This window comes from Aquarana catesbeiana, linkage group LG13, assembly GCF_042186555.1.
Source record: "Aquarana catesbeiana isolate 2022-GZ linkage group LG13, ASM4218655v1, whole genome shotgun sequence".
Classification (NCBI taxonomy): domain Eukaryota; kingdom Metazoa; phylum Chordata; class Amphibia; order Anura; family Ranidae; genus Aquarana; species Aquarana catesbeiana.
This window is the reverse complement of record NC_133336.1, coordinates 87,651,628-87,674,556: the sequence shown is the minus strand read 5'-3', so window position 1 is coordinate 87,674,556 and position 22,929 is coordinate 87,651,628. Positions and strand designations below refer to the sequence as shown.

The window sequence follows — 22,929 nt, the reverse complement described above, 5'->3', positions numbered from 1 at the left end:
CATCCCTATACAAAAAACAGATCCAGCAGGAGTTGGCTTTGACATCCCTGATTAAGGAACATACAGTAAATGAAAACCAAATCAGAAGAGTGATAGATTTGATATCCTTACTACTTCCAGGTGGGATGGCGGTGGACAGCCGATGGGTATGTTATTATCCTTGAATTTATGCAAGGGCTTTGATACAGTTTTATGCCCAAATCTGTTTCGTATACTTACAAAATGGAATTTTGGTTCCACTTTCCTTACATTCTTACAGAATTTGTATTCCACTCCCTCCACTCAAATTATTATGAATGGCTACCACTCAGCCCCTGTTAATATTGGGGCATTAGACAAGGATGTCCATTATCGCCACTTTTATTCATCATTGCAATTGAACTTTAGCTATCGTGATCCGCCCAGACCCAAATATCATCGGAATTGAAAGCGGGAACAAACATCATAAATGCACTCTTTTTGCTGATGATCTGCTTTTTCATTACATCCAACAAACTACTCTCTCGAACCTGCTGCCGCTGAGTCGCTTTAAATTGATCTTAGGCCTCAAAGTTAACCCTGAGAAATCGGAAGCTCTCAATATAAACCTTTTGGACCGGACCTTTAAAAGTCTGAAAGCACATTATATGCCACCAAAGACTCCAGAGGTTTGGGGTTCTGGATTTTTAAAAATACCATAGAGCAGCACAGCTGACACATTTGTATCAAATTTATTCCAGTCTCTAGAAACCAGATTAGATCTAGTTAAAATTACAAGCATATAAACCCCTACCCTTAGATCTTTTAATGTGGATTCCTTTTAAACATTGTCGAGTGATCCTCTGTCCATCTCTCTTTTGCAGGAGAGAGGTCCATTCTAAAGTAAGTAAAGTTCTGCTTTACAGTCCTGCCAAGAAGAATGGTTACCATCAAAGATATGTGTGACATTTGTGCAAACAATCCCTTACAGTATGTTTTTAAATGCCTAATAATAATGCAACCCAAAAATGTATTCTTCAAAACTTTATTTGTGATTAAAATTTTAGTAAACAAACTTCTAAAAAAAATGTGGAACCACCATTGATTTCTCAAATACATTTCATAATAGCCCTTATAATGTTATAATGTTCACACTATTACAGATATTGCTGATAGCACCTTTGGGATCAGTAGTAAAATGACAGTAACAATACTGCAAAACAATTTAAAGCTGCAACTTTTCTTTCAATAAATTTAGATATATGCTTTATAAACAGTGCTGAGTATAGTAGTGCACAGATAGCCCAGCTGTGGCCTTTAAGTTCCCTTGAGTTGTTAGGATTTCTTTCTGTGAAAAACATAAAATAACCACCAGCTGAAATAATGTGAGCATTGAAGATCAGAGTTGAGCACCACAGCTGCCATATAGGAGAATGACCATCATACTTCAATTAGTGCAATGTCAGGGGTAAGAGTCTTATTCACTTAAATGATGCAAACAGCAATTGTGGCATGCAGTGTAACCTGGTTTCTCCACAGCGCCTACTGCACATTATCTATGCTGAGAGTATCTGCAGAAAGAGTGGTCTTTAGCAGTGTGCATTGTGTTTGGAGGTTAGCACAAGCTGTTATTTAGGGCAGTGCCTGGCAAGGTCACGTGGACAGACATACCTGTGCCAGCTTAAAGTATACCAAAATGTACTTTTTTAATTTGGATAGAGCGGTAAGGGGTTAGAATCTGTCTGGTTTTTATTGTTGTCTATGTCACCATTAGGTGGATCCACTCTCTAATTGTCCTGAACATCAATGCCACTGAGCATTAAAGCAAGAGTTAAATTCAAAATATTGAGTTGCCATCAGAACAGTAATAGAGGATAAAACTCCCAACAGGGATGCTTATTCCCATGACAACTGTCAAAGGGTGATTTCCTTCACATTGGAAAGTTATCCTCTCCCTTTCTTTTGGGTCTACATGACAGGAAGTAAAGGGAAATCTCCCTAATGAGACATACATGGCATAAAATGACAATTGTTTTAACGACCCCTACACTAAACAAGATAGAAAAAAGATTTGGCCTTAAATATATTTTTAGAAAGTAATTAATAAAATACATTCTAGCATTGCTTAAAGGGTAACTAAAGGTTTGGGTTTTTAAAAAAACAAAAAAAACAAACTTGTTATACTTGCCTCCTCTGTGCAGTTGGTTTTACACAGAGTGGCCCCTGCACGAGTGCCCGAGGGGGAGCCAGGAGCGCCGCTGAGGGACCCCAGAAGAGGAGGACCTCAGTGGCGCTCCTGGCTCCTCCTGTTCTCGAGTGCCCCGTTGGAGAGTTGCTCTCCCTCGGGGCACTCGTGCAGGCGCGCTCCCATGCCCTGCTGCTGCGTCTATTGAAACAGACAACAGGAATCTCGGCTCCCGCATTACTGGATTTGATTGACAGCAGCGGGAGCCAATGGCTGCGCTGCTATCAATCTATCCAATCAGGACCCGAAACACCAGCTGGAGTTGGTGTGCTCATCCCTGCCGCTGGAAAGACCGGGTTCAGGTAAGTAAAAGGGGGGCTCTGGGGCAGCTGCAGCACAGGAGGTTTTTCACTTTTAAGGTTCACCAATGTTAAATTATGATTTAAGTTCTATACACATAGGCATTCTCCTTTATTTTTTATGTACACTAGTCTTCTTGGGCACTTCATGGGCACTGGATGGAAAGACATACATATGTACTTCTCTGTATTAGAAGCACTTAAAGTGGAGTTATGGTCTTAATCCTAACTACTCTTAGAACTGTCCCCTACCTTCCACCCCCTCCTAACAGCTATGCTTATTAACCTGTGTAATAAAGATTTGTATACTTACCTATTCTCAACCCACTCCGGTCTGGTCACATAATCTCCCTGTGTCAGCCAGCGGGGAGAGGAGAGAGCGCTCCAACAAGAGATAATAAAGCCTGAAGCGGTGATGTCACCCATAAACTTAAAGAGGAACTGCATTTGCCATTCTGAAGCTTCCCTCCAACCACTTTGCATTATGTTTCATATATAGTGTGATTCTGTACTTGTCAAATATGCTGCAGAAATCTCCGGCTACTAAGTCTGGCTGCATCCATTTTAACTGTGGGCAACTGAAGCTGCTGCCTGTTCAGTTCCCAGATTTGCACACACACACAGAGGCACAACTCCAGCTCTGCAGCTCTCATTGGCCCTCTTATGACTCATCCCCCCTCCCTTGCTGGCAAACGCTCACGAGAGAGAGAGCTGTGCATGATGTCATAAGCCTAGGCTAATGACCAGACAAGAAAGAGGAAGTGGGCTGTATAATGTATGTACTGGAAGGAAAAAAATGTTTTACTATCCAAAGTTAAAAAAACAAGGCAAGAAGATTTAATACATGGAAAGTTAAAAAAATTACTGGAGGTCCACTTTAAATGGACCATCCATTGTCTTCCCTCTCCCCTGCAGCCACGCTGGCTGACACAGGGGAGCAGGATCATGTGATTTGACCAGAGCTAGCTGAAAATAGGTAAGTATACAGCTCTTTTTTACACAGGTTAGTAAGCATAGGTGCTAGGAGGGGGGAAGGGACAGTTTCAAGAATAGTTAGGGTTAAGCCCAGAATTCCACTTTGATTGTATTTATCAACATAATGCACTGTGCTGTATGAGATCAGTTCATAAAATAGTGAATGAAGCTCAGTGAAGTTGTTTCAGGGGACCTGGTTATGCACCTATGTATTTACAAGGTATACAAGGCCTTACAATAATAAACCAAACTGCTGCCCTGTTGCTAATATTGATCACACCAATGACCAAGACATACAAGTAATTTTTGTTTGCATATTCTTTTTTTTTGTTCTTGTATTTTATCCAAAGCATATGTAAAGCCAATCTTTAGTAGTAGGGATCAGCTAAACCCCCTTGTCAGTTATTTTTAGCTGCCTGTGTTCTGCTGGGGAGATTTCCCTTTACTTTCTGTCCTTTAAATGCAACAGTAAGGAAATCTCTCTAAGTTGAAAGATAAGCCCATCTTAGAGAGTTATTACAGGAACAGGTGTCCCTTGTTGGAGGACTCTTCCTCACCTCTTCTTACTTCGTGACATATTACAATTTTTGTATTTCCCCCCACTTTCTGTCTCGTTTATAATGGTCACCAGTACAAATAGAGGAGTGAGTCTCCCCAGCAGAAACAAAAACTTGAGAAAGGGTAAAACCTTTCCCTACTCCATTCAAAACTAAAAAAATGTTGGTTTTACATATACATTTTCCTTACCAAATCAGAGTTCTTAGAGTTTGCCCTTCAAGCTGTAGTTCTACACCAGAGCTGGGGCCTAATCCTTCCCATTCTGTAACAAAGAGTTGTTACTATGGAGGAGGCACCTCTTACATTAGATGATTATTGCCAGTAACTAAGGAGGTAGTGCAGCTTAGGGTTGCAGAGAGACACCATAAGCTTAGGATCAATAGTTGGGACTGCTTGAACCTTTGCGACTACTCCATGAAAGCTGGGTCTTGTCCCTGCTGGTCATGGTATGGGGTACAAATGTCTTGAAGTATGAAAGGCTTTTCTTAAAGCTGACTTTACAAGCAATTCAGCAGCATGTTTAATATATATAACTTGGAATATGTAACTAAATGATAAAGACAGATACTGTACAAGATAAACATAAACCAAAAACAAAAGGATACAGGCAGTTTTTAAGTTCAGTGAAGAGTAAAGAGGAAGACCTAAAGTGAAATGTAGGAGTATGTCATAGAACCTTCACTCCTCTGTAAAATATTCTCAGTGATCATAGTACCTTAAAGTACAACTAAAGGCAAACATTTTTTGTTAGTTTGAATAGGGTGGAGATGGATTAGAACACCTGTCAGATATTTGTTGCTGTCTGTGCCCCGTTTGGGAGATACAATCTCTCTATTTGTCCTGTTTACCATTATCATTGAAAGTGAAATTAAAAGAAAATCCCAAATTTTGGGTTGTCCCCAGAAAAGTAATCAAGGGAAATCTTCCAATGGGGACACTAGTTCTGGTGACCTGGGGGTCCCAAGGGATTCCCTTCATTTGCAGCGATTTCCACTCACTTCGTGTTTTGGCTATGGAACAGGAAGTGAAGGGAAATCTCCTCAATGAGACACAGATGGCAACAAATAAACTCACAGGTGTTATAACCCTCCATTACTCTACTAAAAATGAAGAGAAAAAAAAAGTTATGCCTTTAGTTCTACTTTAAACCTTTTCTAAGAGACACATGGGGCTGCAACTGCCAGTGCCCCTTCTGAAGCTGCTAGTTATCTGGCTAGCATACTAACCCATGGACTCCATCAGGTTTTGAGTCATTGAGCTAAAGAAAAACTGCAAAGATAGGCATCCTTACTTGCATGCTTGTTCCAGGTAACAGACACACACTATTAAAGCAAGGAGGTAAGCATGACAGCCAGGAAACTAGCATTCGTGGAAAATAGCAATTGCGTTTTCCATGTCTCTTTCTTAGGTAATTGTAGTGTAGGCAAGGGCTCACATTATAATCAGATATATACTGTATATAACACTGAGACTAGATACAATTTCAAGGCTGTCCGCAGCCATCTCTTATCCTGTTAGGCCCCTTCAGATGGAGCGGATCCATCCAAGCGAAATCCACCTGCTCAGTGAGGAATCTCTTCGCTGATCCCCGCTGAGCAGGCGGATGACATGTCCGTGTCCGCTCTGCTATGCAGAGCGGACAAGGACGCAGCCCGCTCTTCTCTATGGGGTCGTCGAATGGAAACAGACTGCATGTCTGTTTCCATCAGATTGTCATCAGACCCGCTGAACGGATGGCGAACGTATCGCCATACGTCTATTTTTAGTGGATTTTATCGGATCAGATGCCCGGCGGGTGTCAGCGGACACCGCCGCTCCGTAGAGAACAATGGGTGGTTCGATCAGGTCTGCCTGAAAAACTGACAGGCGAACCCAATCGGTCTGCTTGTATGAAAGGGGCCTTAGCCTTATTGCTAGTAATGATAACTGAAACGCATTCGCATACTGAGGAGAAGTAGACTGGTGATATATATTGCACAGTCTATGGAGAGAATGGATTCACACAGAGAGCAGCCAATAGAATGTGAACTGGAGTGGTATAAGAAGTAGCCTGTGCATTTTATGATTAAAGCTGAACTCCTAGCTGACAGCTAAATATGCAGCTGAAATACATACATAGAAAATGGTTAACCTGCCAAATTATTTAAAGGTTTTGTCCAACCAGTCCTGAAATTCACACAGCCCTTTTAATACTGTAGTTAAGCTAAAATGTATTTTTTATTTTATTTATTTATTTATTTATGGTTGAACTGGATGAACTTGTGTCTTTTTTCAACCTGACTAACTATGTATACTATGGGGGTTATTTATTAAAGGGAAATCCACTTTGCACTGAAAGTGCACTTGGAAGTAAAGTCGCTGTAGATCCGACGGGGACATGCAAGGAAAATAAAAAACAGCATTTTAGCTTGCACATGATTGGATGATAAAATCAGCAGAGCTTCCACTCATTTCAGATCTACCCCTTAGATTTAGAGCAACTGCACTTCCAAGTGCACTTGCAGTGCAAAGTGGATTTGCCTTTCGTAAAAAAAACCCCTATATATACTTGGATAGAGCTACAACTCCCTGTCCCCTGCAGCTGATTGGACAGTGAAGCAGGGAAAGCAGACTGACTGGGTCATCTTGCTCTTCTCTTGGCCTGTCAGCAGTAGCACACATACAGAAAAGCCTGGTTGGTTTAAAGTGCTGACAGTCCCTCTCGCAGTCTGAGTGCTGCCCGGAGGAATACAGGGGGCTGATATCAAGACAGATTCAGGTACTTTCTTTATCAGCATTTAAAATACATTTCGTTATTTTTAGTGAACACGCAGCTGCATTTAAAGTTGGTTTACAAGTGCCTGGAGTTCAGCTTATAAACACATAATGCTGTAGCAAATGTTCTTTAACGCAAACCTTTCCTGGAAGACATATGGGGCTACCATTGCCAATCCTCTTTTAAAGAAGCCAGTTTTCTGCCTGACCAACTGGGACCGATAAGGTTTTCGCCACTGACCTGGAACAAGTATGCATATCTGTAAAGTCAGCACCCTTTGCACAATTGTTCTGAGAAAGGAACCAAAAATATTAAACAAAGAGGGTAAAAATGAGAAGTAGGATACTAGCATTTCCAGAATTAGAAGTAGAAATGGCAGCCGCACTGTCTCTCTCAGGAAATGTTTCCTTTTTTTATTTTTAATTAAAAAATAATAGAGGTGACTATTACAGCGATGCAGGATGATCATCAATTATTTTAAACAGTACATTGCTTCATATCACCATAGAACATTTTTGCTGTCTACAAAAGTCTTGCCAGCATAAAAAGGGTGGATTTATTAAAAAAAAGGAAAGGAAAGCGGAGATGTTACCAAAACAACCAATCAGATGTTAGCTTTTAACTTCTTTAAACACTTAAAAAAGGCAGGTGGAATTGGATTGGCAACACCTCCACTTTTCGTTTCTCCAACCCAGCCTCATACAACTGGTACTACACTGGCATGAAATATAATCATATAGAAGATATATTCATCTTATACAAATTATCATTAAAATTCTGTGATTATGGAACATTGATATACTTTTTTCTGTTTTAGCATGCCTTATAATTAGAAGATCCAGAGATATGTCTACTATAAATAAGGTCCTTTACTAATAAGTTGAATCTTCATTGCTCAACAGTGTTCCCAGCTTTATGTGCTGGAACGGCAGTGTTGGTGGTTTAATTACAGACAGTGCATTTTTTCATTGCTTTCCTTTGTTCAGGTGCTCTTCTTTGATGGGAAAAGGCTGAATCTTTTTTCTTTTTTCTCTGGTTTGCCCTCTGAGGTGGAAGCGGATGGGAGAGGTAGGCTTTTAGACTTTGGCTTTTGATCAGATGTCTCCGCAATGGAAATTCTGATGTTGTCGACCCAGGCTTGTCGATCGACCTATGACACGAAAATAAAGGTAGTAAACATCAGATGTGACAATGGGATCTGTAAAATTACAAAATCTACTATGGTATCGTATAATGGGTTCATACTATATACCTACTACACTATACTGGCTGAGACAACATTATAGTTTTTATAAAGTAGGAAACTTGATGATATCACTGAGCTATTTATTATACATAGATTGAATGGTAAAAACAACAACAAAATATCACAAATAAAAAAATTTAAAATATGCTAATTGTTTATAGGATGGGAGACACTGCCCACATCCTTGGATAAGACAAGCTATGAAAAAGTTTTCCTCTAATGGGACTTTAACCACTTGCCTACAGGGCACTTACACCCCCTTCCTGCCCAGGCCATTTTTCAGCTTTCAACGCTGTCACACTTTGAATGACAATTGTGCAGTCATGCTACACTGTACCCAAATTAAATTTTTATCATTTTCTTCACACAAATAGGAGGGTTTTGGTGGGGTTTTTTTTTTCACTGCTGGATTTTTTATTAAAAAAAAAAAAAAGACCAAAAATGTTGAAAAAAAATGTTTTACTTAGTTTCTGTCAGTAAATTTTGAACTTAAGTAACTTTTCTCCTTCACTGATATGCGCTGATGAGCACTGATAGGTTGAACTGGTGGGCATTGATGAGGTGGCACTTATGGGCACTGATTAGGTGCCACTGATGAGGAGGCACTAATATGCCGCATTTATGGGCACTGATAGGTGGCACTGATGAGCACTGATGGGCATTAATAGGTGGCACTGATGGGCAGTTAGGTGGCACGGATAGCTTAGGACAGGATGAGCACTGATGGGCATTGATGGACAGCAGTGATGGGCAGCACTGATAGCCAGCACTGACTGGCATCACTAGTGAGCACTGGTGGTACTGGTGGGCACTGATTGCTGGCACTGATTGGTGACACTTGTGCAGCTTTAATGTAATCAGAGCACTGATGATCAGTGCCCTGATTACATGTGTGGTTGTTCCCTGTGAGGAGATGCCGCTGATCGGTTCTCCTTTCCACACACTCTGTCAGTGTGAGGCGAGGAGCGCCGATTACCGGCATCTCCGTGTTTAGATGATGGCTGGCTGTAATTGGACACAGCCGATCACATGGTTAAAGAGCTGCGGACGCGGCTCTTTACAGAGATCGGGTCGCACTGGGTCCTATCAACACGGCGCGGCCGCAAAGGCTGCGCAGCGAGCCCCTGCAGGCACGCAAGAGCAGCCGTCATATGTCGTCATCCCAGAACGAGAGCTGCACCACCTCGCCTTCATTTGACGGTGGGCAGGCGGCACATAGTTAAAGGGCAAGGGCTCTCCAAAAAAGAATTTTTAGATGAAGTACATTTTATTAAGAAAAGTTAAAAAGCAAGAAGGAAATACGTGATGATAAAACCACAATTGATGCAAATACAGACATGGATGCACAAAGCATAACATACAGTAAACCATTTCCTCTATCGAGTGAAGACACACGACGGAGTATACCCAACGTGTTTCAAGTTACAACATTAATCCTCTTCATCAGGGGTGAGTGGTTATAGCGTTTATGTCTATAATTGACAAAAACAGATAATATAAGAATTCATCATAGATTAAATTCACAATGAATTAGATATTCAGCAACAGCATCAATATACACTGACCATGTGATTGTGTAGAATATCATGGCTATTGCATCATATTAAAAACCAGGGAATTATTGCTGCCATAAGCCATTCAGAGAAGTCTGAGGGGTGGAGGCACAAAATGGGTCCGACCAAGACCACCCACAGAGGGCACTCAGCCCAAACCCCAATGGGAGCACCACAAAAAGTATGTCTATTAGAGTAGATGGATAAAGCAGATAGCAAAAAATACCAACTATACCCTGTATTATGTAGTCATTGATCAACCACTATACAGACCTTTGCTGCTTAGTGGACTTTCTGCTTTATCCATCTACTCTAATAGACATACTTTTTTCTTTAGACACATTAATTGTACCAGTCCACAGTGTGGTGCTCCCATTGGGGTTTGGGCTGAGTGCCCTCTGTGGGTGGTCCCGGTTTAGACCCATCGTGTACCTCCACCCCATGGACTTCACTGAATGGATTATGCCAGCAATCATTCCCTGTTTTTTAATATGATACAATACCCATGATATTCTACACAACCACATGGTCAGTGTATATTGATACTGTTGTTGAATATCTATTTTATTGTGAATTAAATCTATGATGAATTCTTATATTATCTGTTTATGTCAATTATAGACAAACGCTCTATCTATAACCACTCACCCCTAAAGAAGAGGATTAATGCTGTAACTTGAAACGCGTTGGGTATACTCTGTCGTGTGTGTGCACTCGATAGAGGAAGTGGTTTAGTGTATGTTATGCTTTGTGCATCCATATCTGTATTTACATCAATTGTGGTTTTATCATAACGTATTTCCTTTTTGTTTTTCAACTTTTCTGAATAAATTGTACTTCATTTAAAAATTGTTTGTTTCTGGGAAGCCCTTGCCCTTTAAAGTCTCATTAGAGGAAAGCTTTTTCGTAGCTTGTTAAAATATCAAAAAATACAACCTGATTATAGGTGCTTTTGAACATATTTTTGTTTCAGTGGAAGTTTTTTTTTTAAGATACAAAAAGACTAACTAACCTGTAAATCCAGGTACAGCAGATATTGGAGTTGATTTACTAAAACTGGAGAACGCAAAATCTGGTGCAGCTCTGCATAGAAACCAATTAGCTTCCAGGTTTTTTTTTTCAAACCTTAATTGGGCAAGCTGAATGGCTACCATACACAGCTGCACCCGATTTTTCACCTGCCAGTTTCAGTAAATCAACTCCATTTTTGGCATAATTTTGGCCTAGGGTTTCTGTCTTGGAAACGTTGTCAGCACACCTTTCCACTATTATGCTTTAAGCGCCAAAACATTTCAGTCTAATAACCTGGAGATACCCTAGGTCTTTTAGGACCCTAGCAATACCAACATAAAATACTGTACCAGATATTTTGCCATGAACAAGCATTATTTTTAAATCACCCGTTCAACAAAGACCCGTTCAACAAACACTGGCCTGTGGTCTGTGTGGTAGGCATCTCTAGGTGACTGCATACATTTTCAGTTTATTTCAAAAGTGCCCTTCTCTATTATGCACATTATTATCATAGAATGAGTAAAAGGCAGCCGATTAATGCCTCTAGCTTTCACACTTCCAATTCCTTAGGCCTGGTACTGGCAGCAAGTAGCAGGGATTCAGCGGTCCTCTTCACCCAGAGTGGGATAACTTTGGGTCGCAGGTAAGTATTTGGGTGCTATTTTTAGCTTTTACAAGTAGAGCAAAAGTCAATTTTGAACTTAAGGTATGCTTTAAATCTTTTATTATTAAAGTGACTTACAGTGCTTTGAGAACATATTCATACCCCTTGAAATTTTCCACATTTTGTCATGTTACAACCAAAAACGTAAATGTATTTTATTGGGATTTTATGTGATAGACCAACACAATGTGGCACATAATTGTGAAGTAGAAGGAAAATGATAAATAGTTTTCAAATTTTTTTACAAATAAATATGTGAAAAGTGTGGCGTGCATTTGTATTCAGCCCCCTTTACTCTGATACCCCTAACTAAACTCTAGTGGAACCAATTGCCTTCAGAAGTCACCTAATTAGTAAATAGAGTCCACCTGTGTGTAATGTAATCTCAGTATAAATACAGCTGTTCTGTGAAGCCCTCAGAGGTGTGTTAGAGAACATTAGTGAACAAACAGCATCATGAAGGCCAAGGAACACACCAGACAGGTCAGGGATAAAGTTGTGGAAACATTTAAAGCAGGGTTAGGTTATAAAAAAATATCCCTCGTAGTTGTGGGACGTTGGCCTTCCATGATGGAATTGATGAACACCCCAGGCCCCTATCAACTCCCATTTTGGAGCGCAGCGCAATCACAATTTTCTACACTCCCAACCCCCAGAGCTTCACTCGTCAGTTAACTACCTTTGAGGAGTACTGCTCTGGAACTGGTCCTCTACCCTAAAACCCTCTCGAAAACATATTCACTGCTAAACATGCCCTCAGAACCACCACACCTACCTTGTCTAGTGAAATGGGAAGCAGATCTACATCGCACTTTTACTTTAAATCAAAAACAAAATATTATCAGATTTTCCCTCAAATGATCTTTGTGCACCAAAATACAAGAAACTAATTTGGCAAGAAGAAAGCCATTGTTGAAAGAAAGCCATAAGAAGTCCCGTTTGCAGTTTGCGAGATGCCATGTGGGGGACACAGAAAACATGTGGAAAAAGGTGCACTGTTCAGATAAGACCAAAGTTTTTGGCCTAAAAGCAAAACGGTATGTGTGGCGGAAAACTAACACTGCACATCACCCTGAAACACCATCCCCACCATGAAACATGGTGGTGGCAGCATCTTGTTGTGGGGATGCTTTTCTTCAGCAGGAACAGGGAAGCTGGTCAGAGTTGATGGGAAGATCTATGGTGCAAAATACAGGGCAATCTTGGAAGAAAACCTGTTAGAGTCTGCAAAAGACTTGAGACTGGGGCAGAGGTTCACCTTCCAGCAGGACAACAACCCTAAACATACAGCCAGAGCTACAATGGAATGCAAAGCATGTTCATGTGTTAGAATGGCCTAGTCAAAGTCCAGATCTAAATCCAATTGAGAATCTGTGGCAAGACTTCAAGAGCTTAAGCATTTTTGCAAAGACAAATGGGCAAAACGCTCACTCTCTAGATGCGAAAAGCTGGTAGAGACATCCCCAAAAAGACTGGCAGCTGTAATTGCAGCAAAAGGTGGTTATACAAAGTACGGTATTGACTGGGGGGGCTGAATACAAATGCACGCCACACTTTTCACATATTTATTTGTAAAAAATGTTAAAAACCAATTATAATTTTCCTTCCACTTCACAGTTATGTGCCACTTTGTGTTGGTCTATCACATAAAATTCCAATAAAATACATTTACGTTTTAGGTTGTATTCAATCTCTTTTTATTAATTTTATACACAATTTATACAAATACATATACATTCATATACCTTACTTTATAACTATAAATAAGATCCTATGTCCCTGACAAAGGGCAATATTTCCTTATATTGGGATCCATCTTCCCTTCCTATATCCTTCCATCTTTCCTTTATCACCCACATAGGACCTCATGCATTGTCTCCTATTCCAATCATCCCACGACTTAAAAAAAAAAAAAAAAACTACCATGGGGTGGTATGTTCCCTTTCATAAATATTGTATCATGTTTGTTGAGAACCTAAACTCTTCCCATTGTTGCCATATTTTTGGCATTTGATTCCTTACATTATCTTCTCTCCTTATCTGTTCCTCCATATGTTGTATTTCATTCATCTCACAGACCCATTCCGCTAGTGTAGGACCTTTTTGTTTTTCGCCATCTTCAGGCTATTATTGTCCTGGCAGCTGTTATCATATGGTGAAGAATATCTGTCTTTATAGATTTCATTGACCTGGTATTATGGATAGTATCAATATATTAACATTTGGTTGTATCTCAATTCCTGACACCATCTGATATATTTCAAATATTCTATACCAGAAATCCCTCACCATATGACATCCATACCAGATATGTGTCATTGTTCCTTTATCCTTGAGACATCTCCAACAAATCTCTGTATTATCTTTGTCGCGGACACTGGCTGCAAGGACCTTTTTCTGTCCACATTCACCCTGTTATTTGGTATTGCTATATTAATCTTTTTTTTGTTACATTTTTGAGAGACTGTTTTCTTGGACTTGCCCAAAGACTATTCTTGGTTGTTAATTCTGAACAATAAATGACTCTTAAAAGAGCTGATCACATTGACCTGTTGAGAGGAACTGTCTGGTCACCTAGGCTGCCTTAAGTGCTGTGTTAATTAACATGTTAATTATATAATTGTCTTTTAAGTTTTTGCTAGAGGGGAGGGGGGGGGTATCCATGAGTCAGCCCTACCTCGTTATCTAACCCCTTGTATTAAAAGTGTATAAAAAGGCTGTATTCTGTCCAATAAAGTGTTCAAGATTTTACAAGCTATTTTCGGCTAGACTTGTATTCAATGCAGCTATAATAATATCTCTGTGATGGTCAGACTGGAGGAAGCGGTATTACTGACGGAAGCACTCAGCTGAGTGTGGGATTGGATCCGTCACAATTGGTGGCAAGCTGTGGGACGCTTCCTCTTGTCTAGGCACACCCAAATCACCACCGGGACCCCCTGCTCTTAACAGCAGATGAAACATCACTACGCCAGACTCAAGCGCAGCACCTTGAAGGATCTCTTGGAAGCCCGTGGAAAAGTCTCCAACAACAAATCCAAAGCGACTCTCATCACCGAACTAATGGAGATTGACCATGTCAGCAACCCACCAGCAGATACCTCAGAGGTGACAGAGTTCCAGCGTGACGTCCAGTGGCGACTGGCCTTGTATGGTACTCACCCCCCCCCGCAGGAGGTTATCAGTCAAGTGTTACGAGAGGTGTCCCAGCTGCGAATGGCTGAACTCCAGCGGGACCAAGGAGCGTCAGTTATGTTCAACCGGGAAGCTCCAGCGGCCTGCAAAAAGCTACCCTATGCCGTCTTCCGCATGTTTCAAGATGGTGAAGATGAGATGTTTGAGCGGCAATGCGGTCTCCAAGGTGTCAATAAAGCAGATTGGGTCACGCTCCTGGTCAGCCGGCTCACAGGAAGGGCTGCAGAGGCGTACAATAATGTCCCAGACGAGATCAGCCAGGACTATGACCGGGTAAAAGAAAGACTATTGGCTTGCTTCGGCATTACTCCAGAATCACACCGTTTGAGGTTTCGCAACCTCCGCCGAAAGGAGAGAGAGCCTTACGCAGAATGGGCTCATCAAATGACCCGAGCAGCGGAGAGTTGGATGACCGGGTGCCAAGCTGTTACCATGGCAGATGTGCTCCAGCTAAACCTCCTGGAACAATTCTACGATCATACCCCACATGAAGTTAGAGACTGGGTAAAGGATCGGCGGCCAGTCAGAGTAGATGAAGTTGCCACCCTAGTTGACCAATACGTGGATTCAAGGCGGACTGTACAACCAGAGCCTAAGACCCCAGCTCGGCCTGTCCCTAACATTCCACGGAGCGTTTCCCCTCCACGCCAGCCGTCGATCTCCGGTTCCACTCAGCTACCATCTTCACGAGGAAAAGGGGACCTCTGCTACAGATGCAACCAAGCAGGGCATGTTAGGAGGTATTGTCCGTAGAATGTTTTCCAGGACACACGGAACAACAGGCCCCTTGGACCTGCCCGGCTGCTGCACACTGTCTGGAGAGAGATGATGTGACTTACCCAAGTGAGGAGAATATTGGAATCCTACATGAGGCAGACCCTGTGCAAGCTGCTGCTACAGATAATAGTTTGCACCATCGACAAGCCATGTGGATTAATGGTCGGGCTGCCCAGGGACTGCGGGACACAGGAGCTACTATTACCCTGATACAGTCCCGAATGATAAACCCAGCAGAGCAGACGGGACAGTCTGTGGCTGTTGCCGGTGGCCGGGGGAAATGTTATGCGGGTCCCCACTGCCAGGGTTCACCTTGATTGGGGTTCGGGGGCAAAAGAAGTGGAAGTTGGAATAATGCAAAACTTACCTGCAGAGGTTTTGTTGGGCAACGATTTGGGACGTTTAAATTCAGCCTTCTCACTGGATGTATCCCCGGAAGCCTACCCTGTTACCACCCGCCAGCAAGCCCGGATGGAGGTGCGCTCCCTCGAGGACGGGACCCAGGTAAGACCTGTCACCCCTGACCTAAACTGTACTACCTCAGCTATTCCTACCCCGACTTGGGCTTCTCCCCAAGACTTTGCTCAGGCAACTCTTAGCAACCCTTCCATAGCTAGCTAAAGGGAAAGAGCAGGATTGGACCCTGGGGGGTTGGAGGGGGAGCGGATAGAGTGGGTCTAGGGATTACTGAGGGAAAGACAGCCTTCCATCCACCCAAGCGGCAGCTAGTTGTGCCGCAGAAATATCGGCATGACCTGCTGCGCATTGGGCATGACATACCCTTAGCCGGACACCTGGGGATGTCCCAGACCCTCCACCGTCTGACTCAATCATTTTTTTGGCCAGGGATTACAGGGGATGTCCGACAGTATTGCCGGACCTGTGACACATGCCAGCGGGTGGGTAAGCATGGGGGCCCACTGAAAGCTTCCCTACACCCTTTATCGATCATTGATGAACCCTTTAGTCACGTTGCCGTAGACCTGGTTGGACCATTGCCCTGACCTAGTCCTTCTGGTAACAGATATATCCTTACTGTGGTGGATTATGCCACCCGGTACCCAGAGGCCATTCCCCTGGCAAATATCCATGCAGAAACTGTGGCTGATGCTTTGCTCCGGATCTTTGCCAGGGTGGGGTTCCCTCGGGAAATCATCTCTGACCAGGGGACCCAATTCACTGCTGAGCTCACTCAGCAGTTATGGAGGCTCTGTGGGATAAAGCCCCTACAGAGCTCTTTTTATCACCCCCAACCAACGGACTGTGTGAGAGGTTCAATGGAACACTGAAACAGCTGCTGAGGACATTTGCGACCTCTCACAGGGATTGGGAGAGATATCTGCCACACCTTTTTGCTTATAGGGAGGTGCCGCAGGAATCTACCGGGTTCTCCCCGTTTGAGTTATGGGAGGTGGGTGAGGGGGCCCCTAAATCTAGTCAGAGCCCACTGGGAAGGGGGAATTGACCCCCAAGGGTCCTCTATCTTAGCATACGTTCTTGAGTTCAGGGTAAGACTGAAGGAGCTCACGGACACTGTCCAGGAGAACCTTCGGGCTGCCCAAAGGCGGCAGAAACTATGGTACAATCGTACTGCTCGGAACCGCACTCTGGAGGTTGGGCAGAAGGTTCTTGCCCTCAGGCCAACCAAGCAGGACATGTTACAGGCCACTTGGCAGTTACCTTACCAGGTTGTGGCAAAGCTCTGTGACACAACCTACCTAGTGGCTAAATGTTCGGATGAAAGAGTCAGACGGACCTTTCATGTGAACATGTTGAAAGCATACTGGGAAAGATCAGGAGAGGTAGCCGCTATATGTGCTCCAGCTGTGGAAAATTCTGAGAATCTTCCCCTGCTGGTGCTCCCGGAGCTAAATAGAATTACTGCAGGGATAGAGACGATAAAGCTTGACGACCAGCTAGGGCCGACTCAGAGAGAACAAGCTAGACATGTCCTTAGTCAGAGAAGGAAAATGTTCTCCACAGTCCCTGGGTACACTACTATGGCAGTGTACCGCATGGAGACCCCGGGACAACTGCCAATAAGACAGGCGGCTTACCGGATACCTGATGCAGTGAGAGAGGGGATGCCTCATGAGATTAAGGAGATGCTTGAGTTGGGAGTCATTGAGCCATCCAGCAGCCCTTGGGCTTCCCCGGTGGTCCTTGTACCGAAGCGGGATGGCACAACTCACTTCTGTGTAGACTACCGCAGATTAAATGAGTGCACCACCACTGATGCTTAGCCTATGCCCCGGGTGGATGATCTGTTAGATCGCATTGCTCAGGGAAAATTCCTAACAACCCTCAACCTATGCAAAGGGTACTGGCAAATTCCTCTGGATGCGGAATCTATTCCAAAATCGGCATTCATTACCCCATTTGGCTTATACCAGTCTAAAGTAATGCCATTTGGGATGAAGAATGCACCGGCAACTTTCCAGAGGATGGTAGACCAACTCCTCCATGGCCTCCAGGACTATGCTTGTGCATATCTGGACGACATTGCGATCTACAGTGATAACTGGGAGGACCATCTGGTTCACCTGGGTGTCGTGTTAGACCGCATCAAGGCTGCAGGACTAACCCTTAAGCCAGAGAAATGCAGCACAGGGATGTCCGAGGTACAGTACCTTGGACAACGAGTAGGCAGTGGACAACAACGACCCGAGCCTGCTAAGATTGAGGCAGTTGCCAAGTGACCGACCCCCCGTACTAAAACCCAGGTCCTAGTGTTCCTCGGCACAGCTGGGTACTATAGGAAATTTGTCCCACAGTATAGTTCCATCGCTAAGCCCCTGACAGACCTGACTAAGAAGCACCTTCCCCGACAGGTACTGTGGTCCCCCGAGTGTGAAGCTGCCTTCCAACGATTAAAGAATGCACTAACTTCAGCTTCTGTTCTAGCTGCCCCTGACCCAACCAAATGTTTTTGTGTCCACACAGATGCCTCTACATTCGGGCTGGGGGCAGTACTGAGCCAAGTAGGACCTGATGGCGGTGAGCACCCAGTGGCCTTCATCAGTCGGAAGCTGCTACCCAGGGAAGTCGGTTATGCAGCCGTGGAGAAGGAGTGTTTGGCGCTGGTGTGGGCTCTCAAGAAATTCCAACCTTATCTCTACGGACGATATTTAGAGTGCTCACTGACCACAATCCATTAATATGGCTTAATTGGGTCTCCGGGGATAATGGACGTTTGTTACGATGGAGCTTGGCCCTGCAGCCTTACAATTTTACCATCCAGTATCAGCCAGGAAAGCAGAATGGGAACGCTGATGGACTTTCCCGGCAAACTGAACTATAAAACTCTCCCGGACAGCCCCAAGCTGACCCGTGGTGGATCTAGTTGGGTCTGCCGGACTATGGGACGGGGGGGCACTGTCGCGGACACTGGCTGCAAGGACCTTTTTCTGTCCACATTCACCCTGTTATTTGGTATTGCTATATTAATCTTTTTTTGTTACATTTTTGAAAGACTTGGGCGTTTTTTTACCTTGTACACTGTTTTATTCGTGATCACTTTTATGTATTGCGTTTTTTTTAGTAATAAATAACCCTGATTTACACTATGTGGAAGCATCCCTATTTTTTTCCACATACTTCCGGGAACTGAGAAATAGTTTGAACCTTGGAACCAGTCTTGGCTCCTTTCCCGTGGATTCGGAGGCGACATCTTGGCTTCGTAGATGCTCCATTCGTCCTCGACCATTCCATATATCCGCCCTTGGTGACACACAGCTCGATTGATTCTATGCTAATGGCAGTAGAATCCAGCAGTTCCGGTAAGCGTACCTTATCCACTTATTACTCTGATGACATCTGAGCTGATACTTGGGAAGTGAAAGGAACTTTCACACTGATTGCACCCATTGTTGTGGACCACTACTTCTTTGGGATAACACGTCACCGCTGGGACATATTTTTATGTTTACAGAGACATTCTGTTTACAGTATATATGTGTTGAGCTGATATTTGGAAAGTGGAAGGAACTTTCACACTGATTGCACCCATTGTTGTAGACCACTACTTCTTTGTGACAACACGTCATCACTGGGACATAATTTTATGTTTACAGAGACATTCTGTTCACAGTATATATGTGTTTTTTAGCGCTACAATTTATTCACCATTGTTTTGCAGATATATTGTAAAGTCGGGAAGCACAAGACCTCCGTTCTTTTTTGTTCTAATTAAGATTTCTCTTTTTATTCATTTTTGGTTGTAACATGACAAAATGTGGAAAATTTTAAGGCGTATGAAAACTTTTTCAAAGCACTGTAAATAAAGAACACATGCTGAAATTACAGATGAAGGTCATCGTCTTACATTATGGTGGGCAGTAGTCTTCCCCTAAATAAGCATTGCATTAGTGATTCTATATCTGGTGAAAGTTTTTATCAGGCAGACCCCCATGGTCTTTTTTGTTCATGTGCCTATTTTGTACCTACCTCATCCTTCGCCTGCAAAAGCCACTCATTGCCATCACTCAACCTGGAAAACAAGCATTTTTAATATTATTGGTGTCCTTTCTGATTTACATAAAACTTAGTATAAATATTGGATGCAACACATCTTAGGTTTTATGCTGTCCATACATGATAAAACAAAATTCAAACCACCTGAAATACTGGACTTGTTTCAAAATCTCAACAAATGTATTTTTTATATAGTCCCTACTGTATTTAGAGCCCAACTGTACTGTCATAAAAATAACACAATTGAACTCAGGGTTCTAAAAAATACAAATTACCTCAGGGCAACAGTCTCTCTCTGCTGCAGTCTATCTGGTACACTTGTTGTGAAGGCCAGTTATAGGTGGGGGCAGTGGCCAGTTGTTTGTTACTGATGTAATATTGATGAGGGGACACACTGGACACCTTTGCTGCTCTGGGAGTCCAGTGTGCCCCTGTGCCTTTAAGAAGGGGTGGGCTCCCTCCAGGCTCACCTGCCCTCTATCTATCCATTAGAATACATGTGCTTCTACTATGGAGGCTCTTATAAATTTACAAGAGTTAGGACTGCAATAACACTGTGGTACCTTGGATCTGCAGCTTAAGCATGTATTGTATTTGCAAATGTGTGATAAATAAACACCTCTTTTTAACGTAAACGGTTAGACAGGTTAATACAGTTGGTTGTAGACTGATTGGTGAGTTGAGCTGAGAATTTTCTGCTTTTCTGCTCCATGCTGTGAAGGCCAGTTATAGGTGGGGGCAGTGGCCAGTTGCTTGTTTTTCTGGTACAGTCCCATTTGGAGTCCAAGTTAGAGCCAGGCAGCCAAATAGGAGCATAAGTTTACTGAGTGCCCAGCTCTAGCTCTAACTCAGTAGGGGCGTGCCAGACAGAATGCAGAGAGACTGTATTTGCAAATGTGTGCTAACTAAACCCCCAATTTTAAAGCAAACTGTTAGACTGCCAGACACTACAGAGAGACTGTATTTGCAAATGTATGCTAACTAAACCCCTGTGTTTAATTCAAACTGTTGTATAGGTTAATTTGGTTAGTTGCAGACTTGCTGGTGAGCTGAGCTTGGAATTTTCTTTGGTTTTGCTTTGCATACATTGCCCTTCCATGTGTTCCTTGCTGTGAAGGTGTTGTAGAATCTCATATTAGCCAATGTATTTCATATTAGTCATATTGATTTGCATATATTTTATTGATTATTATTATTATTATTATTATTATTATTATTATTATATAGTAGTGGTTTTAGCAATATTATTATTCAATAAGTAAAGCAACAATTATTAATTTTTAGTAATGTATACTGTGTTTTCCATAGATTTAGAAAGTCTTCATTTTTAAATGCTGAACTTTGGATTAACCTCTCTGCTTCTTTCCTATACTTTTATAGTTTACTGGGTGAAAGTTCATTAGAATAGATTCAAGTAATATAGAATTGTCTCAGACAGATAAGAAAACAGGTGGTTAAAATAATTAGGTGGAATACAGGAAAGTTATGTACAGAATATTAATTAAGTTTGACAGGGTCAAACAAAGGTCTGCTTGTGCCCTCATTAAAACTGTTAAAATACATGCATATAGTGAAACATATAAAACATCTGGTGGGGTTATTGAAAGTTAATTGTCTCAAAGTTGTAAATCTGCAAATCCTTGAAGCTAGTTAAATCTTATCAAAATAAGGAGAGTTTGATAACACAGCTGGGTGCCAGACTGTCTCTATACAGGTGTTTTTAATTGGACAAAAACAGTTATAAATCACTTTAATGAACATATAGGAATTTTGGGAATAATTAAGTTTATCTGGTTGTAGAACAGATGTCAGATTTATGGTTAGTTACATTGACATAGATCTTAGCGACCAATCATATGTAAGAGAGATGGTTGAGATAAGACTTGTAAAATGGTATATAAATGCAAGCTCTGCAATTGTTAGACAGACAAGTCAGATAGGAGCTCATAAGGCTGAACTCTGTGTATGCTGCCCTATTGCACGGGTCATAGAGGTCAGAACCAATGGGCAAGTATCTGTCCATAACTTGTCTCCTCGTACGAGTCAGAGAAGACTTCTTGACTTGTTCCAGAATGTGGTCTCAGGTGAATTTCCCTCACAAACTTGGTCGAGCTGGAACTCAGAACTCTGTGAGGGGACCAGACCACCGGCCAATTGGCTGGTCCCTATCAGGTGACAGGTTCCCAAGAATTGTCAGTAAAGACCAATTCTGGTTCAAGGTGAGAACAATTCACAATTGTTTCAATTGGGTTAGAGGATAAGAATATTTATATCTAATATGCATGCATTGTAAGAAACTGTATAAATTAGACCTGTATGTTGTAATACTTTGAACATAAACCTGTATGTTATCAGCTGATAATAAACCTGCATTGCTAAAGTTCTGCCTGGTTCGATACTTTACTATTCTACTTCATTTGGTGGCCCGTACGGGGACAGCATAACCTCAACTCCGATCTTGCCTAACTCCATGCTGGTGAGGCACTGAGCTCAACACAATTTTGCGCAATTTATATCAGGTTAGCAGACACCTATTATTAGTTCTGCATTGTGTTGTGCCGTGTTTTGCTAGCGCTAGGAGAGGCAGGTGGTTGTTGTCCACCAGGCAGATCTTTGTGATGGTAGGTTGGGTTTTCTCAACTGTGAATGCCTTAAAATGCATTGTACAGGATGAAATACCCTGGGTAAAAAAAAAAAAAAAAAAGAAAAAATTTTTCTAAAGGGGTACCCCTGTAGAAGGCTAGCTACTCTCTGTGTAAACCTACCTTTAACATGCATGTTGGTATCCTAGACTGAATAAATCGGTCTAGAAGAGGTATATTTTGATTGGTATCCTAGACCTACAAAAGGTCTGGACGAGGTTTTGGGGTAAATGTTTTGACCCATGGAGAACCTACCTTTAACATGCATGTTGGTATCCTAGACTGAGTAAATCGGTCTAGAAGAGGTTATTTTGATTGGTATCCTAGACCTACAAGAGGTCTGGACGAGGTTTTGGGGTAAATATTTTGACCCCTGGAGAACCTACCTTTAACATGCATGTTGGTATCCTAGACTGAATAAATCGGTCTAGAAGAGGTATATTTTGATTGGTATCCTAGACCTACAAAAGGTCTGGACGAGGTTTTGGGGTAAATGTTTTGACCCCTGGAGAACCTACCTTTAACATGCATGTTGGTATCCTAGACTGAATAAATCAGTCTAGAAGAGGTTATTT

At 42.3% G+C, this 22,929-nt stretch overlaps 1 protein-coding gene across 2 annotated transcripts in view; it reads right to left on the bottom strand.

Annotated features, from left to right (window-relative positions):
* Positions 1-987: 987 nt before the first annotated feature.
* SPTB (spectrin beta, erythrocytic) overlaps positions 988-22,929 on the bottom strand; it is a 233,340-nt gene continuing 211,398 nt past the window's right edge. For both annotated transcript variants that reach the window (XM_073609324.1, XM_073609325.1), the window contains 2 exons: positions 19,686-19,728; positions 988-7,940 (listed from right to left, as the gene is read on the bottom strand). In XM_073609324.1, the coding sequence (XP_073465425.1) occupies positions 7,773-7,940; positions 19,686-19,728 (211 nt within the window). In that variant the 3' untranslated portion in view covers positions 988-7,772. The remainder of the gene's footprint in view (positions 7,941-19,685; positions 19,729-22,929) is intronic.